The sequence below is a fragment of the Aspergillus foveolatus genome (genome assembly GCF_047715535.1).
Source record: "Aspergillus foveolatus strain CBS 279.81 unplaced genomic scaffold BDW70scaffold_229, whole genome shotgun sequence".
Taxonomy (NCBI): Eukaryota; Fungi; Ascomycota; class Eurotiomycetes; order Eurotiales; family Aspergillaceae; genus Aspergillus; species Aspergillus foveolatus.
The window spans coordinates 1-8,997 of NW_027396293.1; the positions used below are offsets into that span (position 1 = coordinate 1).

At 48.2% G+C, this 8,997-nt stretch overlaps 4 protein-coding genes across 4 annotated transcripts; 2 read left to right on the forward strand and 2 right to left on the reverse strand.

Annotated features, from left to right (window-relative positions):
- Positions 1-1,028: 1,028 nt before the first annotated feature.
- BDW70DRAFT_165179 (uncharacterized protein) lies at positions 1,029-1,730 on the reverse strand (the record flags this gene model as incomplete). Its single annotated transcript, XM_073741672.1, has 1 exon — positions 1,029-1,730. One exon carries the CDS (start codon positions 1,728-1,730, stop codon positions 1,029-1,031), a length of 702 nt encoding a protein of 233 aa, XP_073590527.1.
- A 552-nt stretch (positions 1,731-2,282) lies between these two features.
- BDW70DRAFT_165180 (uncharacterized protein) lies at positions 2,283-4,630 on the forward strand (the record flags this gene model as incomplete). Its single annotated transcript, XM_073741673.1, has 4 exons — positions 2,283-2,327; positions 2,834-3,157; positions 3,217-3,875; positions 3,931-4,630. 4 exons carry the CDS (start codon positions 2,283-2,285, stop codon positions 4,628-4,630), a joined length of 1,728 nt encoding a protein of 575 aa, XP_073590528.1.
- Positions 4,631-5,506: 876 nt separating this feature from the next.
- On the reverse strand, positions 5,507-6,178 carry BDW70DRAFT_146025 (uncharacterized protein). Its single transcript, XM_073738526.1, has one exon. It carries the CDS (start codon positions 6,153-6,155, stop codon positions 5,775-5,777), a length of 381 nt encoding a protein of 126 aa, XP_073590529.1. The 5' UTR covers positions 6,156-6,178; the 3' UTR covers positions 5,507-5,774.
- A 161-nt stretch (positions 6,179-6,339) lies between these two features.
- On the forward strand, positions 6,340-8,440 carry BDW70DRAFT_146026 (uncharacterized protein). The gene has a single exon (XM_073738527.1). It carries the CDS (start codon positions 6,350-6,352, stop codon positions 8,231-8,233), a length of 1,884 nt encoding a protein of 627 aa, XP_073590530.1. The 5' UTR covers positions 6,340-6,349; the 3' UTR covers positions 8,234-8,440.
- The last annotated feature ends 557 nt before the right edge of the window (positions 8,441-8,997 follow it).

An 8,997-nucleotide genomic window follows, 5' to 3' on the forward strand; every position in this document is an offset into this window, starting at 1 on the left:
TCACTCCGCTTGCCAACCGCTTGTAACATATTCTCGACAGACGGAGCAAGATTTGACTCCAGACAGTCACGCACGTAGGAATATATATTTGCATACCCCTGACGAATTGACTTGTGCATTTTAAGCTTTCGTCGAACGTCATAGGCAAAGTATCTGAGCGAGAACCAATTATCTGCGACCCAGGACCGGCCATCATCGATGCTGTCTGATAGGATATCATGTAGTGTTCCGGCTTGGTCAAGCAAGGCCAGCTTCATCCGTGGTGAGAGAAATCCTCCAATACACTGACCGCAAGTGCACCCGTACCTCAGGCGAGATGTGGAAAGATGTGTGTCTTCACCACTGGGTGTTTCATCAAGCAAGGAGAGACACTCTACCGCGGGAGCAGAATACCCGCGAAAGTCGTCTGAAACATGCATGTTTCCCATAAAGAGGTGTCTCTTTGTTCGTACATCTTCGAGGAAGTCTTTGAGCACATCTAGAGGAGAATCCCCATTTATATCACGGGCTGCCATCCATGACCTTGCCACGTCAACATGTGCCAGGAGCCACCTCATGCTTTCCGGTTTCAGTCTGCGCGCAAGGATGTGCAGAAGAGTCCGGTGTGTGCGGTCCACCATAGTCAAGTTGGTCTCATCTTCGGCGGTAGCTTTCTTAAGGTACTCCAGGCACTCGAGATCAGGAAGCGTGGTTGCAGCATGGTGCAGTGGAAATTCCCTTTTCATTTCTGACAAAGTCCTCTCCCCGAGCTGAATTTCTACCCCATATGGGATAATATAATCTCTCATTCGCGGCTCATCTTCCTGGTCGTCCAAAGGTTCCATCTGGGGATCGAAGTCCATGTCAGAGGGGATTGAATGTGCTCTATGATTTGGATCGAACGAGTATGCAAAACACAGTGAGGAGCCGATGCGACGAAACCCGAGAGATCTATAGAAGGAAACGGCGGTGTTGCCTGCTCGAAGATTGATTTCATTTTTCTGACGCTTCGACTTGCCGACGTACTGGGGCTCAACATCTTTCGTAAGCTATCCAGGCATCACAAGCGCATGGACTGTGCTCAACTTCTGAAACTGCGCAGCCGAGCCCAATCCCAGGGCTTTGAACCCGGGTGACATATCCGTTGGCTTTGCGCCGTTGACACACTTCTCACCGACCCCAAGGAGCTGTTGGACCATCGAACGTCCCACACCCTTCCTCCGCCATTCCACATCCGCAATATAGACTTCTTCAATTAGAAGGATTGGGCCGTCATCAAGCTCCGATCCCCAGACTCCCGTTCCCCGGTGTACGGGATGCGACTTGAATTTATCCCTGAGGATGCCATACCGGTTAAAAACCGTCCACGCTACCATCCCTGTATCTCTGCTGTATTCGTCCATTATGTCCCAAAAGTGCTTTGTGATCATTCTCCGGTGAATGAGTCGGGCAATGACATGCCCGATCGCCTTGCCTTCATCTGTGCATTCGGCGGTTATATTATCTCGCCAGGTGCCCGGCGAGACCGAGATCTCAATTTTGAGAGTCCGGTTTGTACCATCAGCAGGGAGGAATTCGCTCTCAATCAAAGTAGTCTTGTGGCGGCGGCTGGAGGTGAACTCATCATCAGAGCCGTCCTCAGAGCGATTGTATTCGCTGCTTTCACTGGAGGTATAGCTTTCTGAAGTGAAGGTAATTTCGTCGGCTTCTTGTTCCCTTTCTGCTCCAGTAAGTTCACGGTTGTTATCCATCGACTTTCTCTTTAACGTGGTACGGTCTGGATGAGATGGATATTGTGAGGGCCGTATGACGCGACGATTGGGCGGGAGGAAGCACTTGCGCGATACCAAATAATCAAGGAGAGGGTCTTCAGATTGAGTCGAAAAAGAGAAAACGTCGGGGAGAGACGGGGAGTGTATCGTTAACTGATCAGCTCAAGGGCAGATGGTCAAGATATAGAGGATCACAGCAGGGCAATAATGTGGTACCTAGAGGAGCTGCCTTCTTCGCTGCAAATGACCTCAGGATACAAGCAGTCATTCTTCCCGGCGCGTAAATGAACAGTTCATCATCTGTTGACCTGAAATGTGACTGTCTAAGACTAATCAGGTAGTAATGACGCCTTTTTGGCTTAGGTATATTTTTTCCGATATAAAGTTGAAGAGCTCTGGATGGGCGGGGTGGTTGCACAACACATTGCATCAATGGAAACGCCTATAAATGCATTAAACTCTTTCGCTTCAACATACGGTATAAGACTTGGGAGTCACTTTTACCTATCAGTTCTCCTTACATGAAATACCATGTCAACAGTAGCCGAAGCGTGGGGAGTTGAACCTCAATTTGCTGTAAGCATAAAGATTTGAATAGCTTCCCCGCTGAGAGCTCTTTTGCACCCAGATATGTGACTAATTATTTCTTGAAGTACCAAGGATACTAGTTAATTCCAACAATGACTTTGTCAGACTTATAAAAGCCATTCAGTACCTAGTATTAGAGTACACATGTCTCTTAAATTTTCGGTTCAGAAATCGACGCATGACTCGGGCGTCCAGTAGCGCCCAAACAATTTCAAGTTTCAAGCTGCTAAATTATAGAGGTAAAGCGGCTTGTGTCTAAGATGCAAGTTCAAGAATTTATCCCCCTCTCAGGGATAATTGCTTTCTCCTTGCTACCTCAAGCGCAGAACTGCTTTCCCCTCCAGCTGTTATTCATTGCCCATATAAGCCTCTGTCTATCAGCCTCGAACTTCACTTTATCTACAATCCTATTCAAAGGAGCCGGGCTCTTTCTTATTTACTTCCTTACGCTTGTTCTTTGCTGGATAACATACGTCACGGCTAATCGGCAAAAGTTGGCTCTGCTGCACCCACCAGACCCTTCACTGCGGCGAGATTTCCTGGGGAAGGTACTTCTGTTCCCGACTCGGTTAGATCACTCCCGCTTTATTCCAAAAAAAATCGACTTTCAGTATGACTATTTTCTTGTGGGTGTCCCGGTAGGCCTCCGGGGAAACCTAGGCAGTGTGCTGTCCATCGACACAGATGGTGTCCCCGAAGAGGAAAATTGCGGTCTTTTGAAGCGATGTTGGTTTAATGTTGATCAGAAATACTACCTCGAGCCTGGACTTCACCCACAGGGTCTAGAAGGTAAACTTCATGCGCTCCTGAGAAGCAAGGTACGTGGTCTGCATACAAATTTCATTGCTCACCGGCAACCTTACCTAATCTTTATCAGGGAAAGGATCTCACAAAGTGGCCGTACGCCTATCTTGTCAGTACTCCAAGGTTCTTGTGGTCCACAAGAAATATTGTCTCCTGGTGGTTTCTCTACTCTAGCGAAAAAGAGCTCGATGCATTAGTCTTTGAGGTTAACAATTCCTTTGGCGAGAGGAAAATTGTTCTAATGGAGTTCAAATCGAGGACTGGAAAATTTCAGCCCAAGGATGCCCAGCAACACTCGATTGATGCACTACCTGTTCGCTTCCTTTACTCTTCCTCACAATACAGAGAGTACCAATCAAAATGGGAAAAAGATATCTTCATCTCGCCATTCGAGAAGGTTGACGGATATTTTACAACGAGAGTACGGGACCCATGCTTGGCCGGATTGGATGAGAAGAATGCCTTCCATTCCGTTGTTACACTCTTCAACCGGGAGAAAGAGGTAAAAATCAAAGGCACTGTTAGTTCTCGGGGTAAACCTTTGGATCCACTGGTAGCTTCGGGGCCCGCTTTTGCTTGGTTTCTTCTTCGTTGGGCATATATCAGCACGCTGTCTATATTCCGCATCCATTTTCAGGCATTACGAGCATATATGACTGGGACACTGACCTTCTATCGGAGACCGGAAGTCAAAAATACCAACATTTGCCGGGAGGCGACTGAAATCGAGAGGTCAGTAGAAGTATATATTCATTTATATTGAGGAGCCTTGCTAATATCGACGCAGGGTGTTTGAAAGATATTTTCGCCTCTTTTTAGTCCATATCGCCCTTCATTCTTCCCAATCCGTGAGACTTAAATACTGGCCGTCAAAGTCCGCCTACTTTTCACCAGAGGCATTTCAGTCCTGCGTGGAAGACAAGCAACAGTCGTTAGACCTGGAAGTACGCTCTCCTGCTCTATATACAAACGTTTTACAATATGCGGATGCTAGCACTGGTCTGGCCCTGGAGGCGAAATCCAATCCATTGCCGGCAGACAAAGAGTCCTGCAACCTTCAGATTTCAGATATAGGCTTGCTGCAGCAGATGCTGAACCAGGAAAGGAGATTTGAGCAGCGATCAGCGCGTGGTATTGGAGGCCGCATAAGGCACTCTGCTTTGAATCTGTCTATCATGATTTTGAGAGGTACCACGTCCAGCTTCATGGATCAATTTGTTTACGCAAATCTTACGGGTGCTATGCAGCATCAGTACCAAGTCAAGCAACTTCAATATTGGCTCCGCCGACGGTTTTCGATCATGGGCTCTCCATTGATGTTATCAGCCTACAAAATCAGTGGGCAGGTTACTTTGATGCGTGCCATCCTTGCCTGGTGTTGTCAGAATCCGTTTGTCAGGGCCAATGTCGATGATGGCGCACTGGTTGGCTACACCGGAGGACTCCTGCTTCTCTATGCGTTGTGGGTGTTACGAAGATACATCTAGGGAAGTTGGTGGCTCAGTTTTTGAATATTCTATCACTGAGGCCGTATCAGAACTTCGATCACTATTATGTAGAATGCTGAAGCATGCCAGTGAATTATATAGTGACATATTGATCATGTGGATCTCATTAAGAGAGCTATTCTTCGAGATTTACTAGATGAAGTGGCACTCGGTCTCCATGAGACCTCTCAAACCTCTGCCGACATATTACTCGATTTCTAGTCATTATGTGCGGGTGTCCGCAATGCTCGGCGTTCGTTCTCATGCGGCTCAATAATGGCATGAAACCGGAGGACAATCGGGACCTATTATGCGACGGATTCTTTCAGGGTGCTATTTGATAAATGCTTTGTAACCCTACTATTCCCTTCCATTTCCATTTGATCGTTCTGCCCTTTGCTCAGCCTTCACTCCAGTCAGCGAATACTATAACATTTCTTTGCTGCTTCTTCTCCTCTTCTCTGAATTCAAGATAAGCCTCTCGTGTGTTTGCGACAATACTTTCAGTTCCGAGAAGGCTTGGAAAGATTTTATGCGAGGCCATTACCTTCAAGTTGGAGCCGTTTGCCTCCAAGATGGCTGTAAGGAACTCTTCCCCTTCCACAGACCACGCCCTCCACGGCTCGCTCCACGGGGATTAAAGGGGATCGCCCTAACCTACCTCTGACTGTTATTGATGAAACGGACTGCCAGCTAGTGAGATGGAGCCATCACCCCGTAGATTTCTGTCGCAAAAAACCACGACCAGGGGCAGCAGTTTAACCCCGCTCCTCCAATCGGGCACTAAGGGCGTTAGCATGGCCCTTGGAAAGTTAAACAGATTCTAGGGCTGACGTGGCATCACAACTGTCTCGGCCCGTCAATCAGCTCTGGGAGGCCTGAGCCCCGGAGACGGAGCTCTGCGGCGGGTAGTAATATTAACTGCAATTCCCGCTTGCTTCAAGACCCGAGCACTTTTTTCTTACCTAGCATCAGTATGAGCATTGGTTTAGACTTTTTGTTACTTCCTCTAAGACTTCTATCGATTGAGCATATCTGAATCGGGTGCATATCTCCGTAACAACCTTCCGGCTGCCATCCTGCCATTACGCCTCGATAACTCAGTTCAAAGCTGCGATAGCATTTCATGTAGGTGGAAGACCATTCATGGCAGACTGTGCGGCTGAGATGAGACAAAGCAGCGCATTCTGTTTCTGTCGAGCAAGCATCCACTTTTTTTCAAGCAATCAATGCTGGTAGAATGTCTGCCAGCTCCGGTCAAAGTGGATTTTGCAGTATCTGCTCCCATGCCAACAACGAGCATAACTACTACACTTGTACCGCGGGAGGTTGTAGGAAGCGCTTCAAAATCTGCCAGACGGGTAGCCATGAGGGACTCGACATAACGGGAAACGTCTACGTGCTTTGTAGGTGGTGCCTTGACCATCCTTACAACTGCGCTGTGGATGTAACCAGCATGCCTCGTCTGTCTAAATAGAAGGAATGCGGAGCCTAGTCCCCTGGCTAATCGTGCGTGAAAGGGCATTCATGGAGGAAGCTGGCTTGGAGCATATCTCCGTCGAGTGATAAACTGACGATGTGGGGCTTAGTTCATTGCTCTGTAGCTGTTGATTGGTTAATGGCAGAGTTGGTTAGTAAGCGCTCGGTGCTCTCCGCCATATATAGCTTGCGAATCCCCGATCAAGACTCTTACTTCCTCACCTCACAACTTTGTTCATTATGGAGAATGATACCTTGGAGGACGCTGTCCCTAGTGACGAACAGCGCCGAACGGTGTACGAAAAAGGGTTTCGAATCTGGCACAACCTCTACGTGTGTGCTATGCGAGCATCTGGCTTCCCCGGAACCTGCTATCAGATACAGCCGGCACTTTTACACCAGCCTCACTTTCCGGACGACTTGGACCTCAAGCTCAAATACAACTATCTCTGGGCTTCTGGAATATCAACCTGGAAAGGTTCACAGGAAAGATCGAAGGAGCCCTGCAACATACCTCCGCTGGAACGGGATTTCCAAATCCCAGTCTCGATTATATCTCCAACTTCTCTCAGTGTGTCTGCAGACCTGGACCAAAGCTACCGGACTTGGTTTAACAAGGAGGGAAATCACCTTGCTGTGCTAGTGTTTGCGTGGAGTTATATCCTTTCAGCACGTTGGGCTCAGCTTATGCCCGGTGCCACATACACTTACACGGACAGCAAAGCATACGCCGGCGACAACCCCCAAGAGCAGGATTCTGCTGTGGTGGAGATAGGCGTCGCAGATGACGATGCAGCCAGATGGTGGGCTGCTATTCTAGCTCCAGGAGAGGGCTGGGAAGCCTATATTACCGTTGAAAAAAACAAATTTCGATCCCCTTGGTCAATATCACTTCCGGAAAACCCGAAGTTCAGTGTCTCCTACCATAACAATCACCATTTGCTATCAGATGCAGCCATATCCGCTGCGACTGCCTTATGCTTCCTGAATGATTATTGTGCCCTGCATGGCATTTTTGATCAGAGTTATGCAGCATTATCAGCCGTGTTACTTCTTCCGCATTTGCACGGCAGCAGAAAAGATGTTATTTTGCCGAGACCAGAATTTAGCCGCGAACAGAAGTGTAAAGTGGAGTTAGCAGAGAGCAACGTGCAACTTGATCTTACTTGGGTGCGGGAGGTGCATCATCTGGACAAACTTCTCACCTTGAGCTGCAATACGAGAGGGATACTTTCCCTGCTTTCGAGTGTCTTTTATGAGCCTGGCATAGCTTGCAATGTTGTAAGCCCATGGTTACAGTCCATATTTGCAGTCGTCAACTCTGTGGAAGACAATCGCATTCTTGCTTATATGCTGATGAGTCGAGTCCCACACCTTGCCTTTTTCTGGCTCGGAGGAGCCATGTTGGGCGTTCATAAGGATGTTTTACGAGATGGCCAATATGGGCTAATCCCTACGGAGCCACATGCTGCGGCGTGGTCCGGAACCATGCAATCGTTCATGCAAGAGCCTGTCCGTCCAGCAGCAAATGACTCTATTCTGCGCTCTGACGAATGCCGACTTTTGTATCTTACTCAAGAAGAACATCACACCAGCTGGCCTGTATGTCAGTGGAGGCCATTTGGTACCACAGCTCTTAAAGATACTGAGATCGACGTCCGCCTGCATGCGAACTGTACCGGGCATGGCCTTCATTATGCAGGTTGGAAGTGGACCTGCCGAGATGGTAGGGCGGTGCATCGGACGTTTGAGCCAGCCCTTGCACCAACTTCTCTGCCGGCGGAGCCAGAGATACCAAACATCACGGTCAGGTATGAAGCTCTCGACCATGGAGAGGAGTCTGCGTCAGAAAATGCAACACGAAGCATTTTCGGCTGGCTGCGAGTTGAAGGGTATCCTCCGGGAGAGGAGAAAATACACGAGTGGATTAAGATTGATGATTCGGATGGTTCGGCTGGTTCAGATGGTTCAGATAGTTCGGATGGTTCGGATGGTTTAGTTGATTCTGAGAATGGGCGGCCGATGGATAGAGATTCAGGCAAGGGCCATAAAGCTTTAAGAACTTATGTGGAACATTGGATAGGCAACACCGCCAGTGAAATGGTTGATGACTGCTTAGTTTAAATAATTTAACTCTTCGACACGGGACAGCTACGCTGCGGATGTCAGGTGTGTGTACAGTAACAGGAGCTTGATCAGAGACCTTCAACGATATAGTCGTTCTCGAAATCGCCTTCACCAAAAACACATGACAGTTGCCGCTTCGCCCCACTACCAAGACATTAGCGCGTGTAATTTATTGAGCCGCCAACACTTAAATGAGGGCTGCTGTACGTTTCGTTTCATACGAAACATTAAAGGACTTCAAGATCATTACGAGAGTTTACTACAAGTGTACTGTAAGGATTATGGGTCAGATATTCCAAGAAAAATGCAAAGGCTACTATATGAGGGAAAGCCTACACAGTATAGCTCTTTATGCGGGCGTTCTGCTGTTGTCCTCCTAGGGGTGCTCAGCCCTGATACCTGCGGTCCGGGGTGTCAGAGTTTATGGGGGGAGGGGTGTGTTGCTTAGGACGGGAGCGAGCAAGAGGCACTGAATGTGATCAAGGAGCTTAGATAACGTTTCTGGTGACTTGTGCTATAACAACTGGGGGAATATTACCGTGTTACCTGCCACTCGACCCGGATGGTTGTGACTACTTGAGAATAATTTAGATAAGCGTTGGTGCTTTATCTTTTGTGCTGTGGATCTAAGATCTAAGATCTCCTTGTCGGCCCAGGAGGGCCATGATATCTGTCCCACTTCCCCTATTCCCTGCTGCATCCTTGACCACATCCTCTGTGATCTGGATCTGATCTCCTCGTCGGTCCAGCAGGAGGGCCAT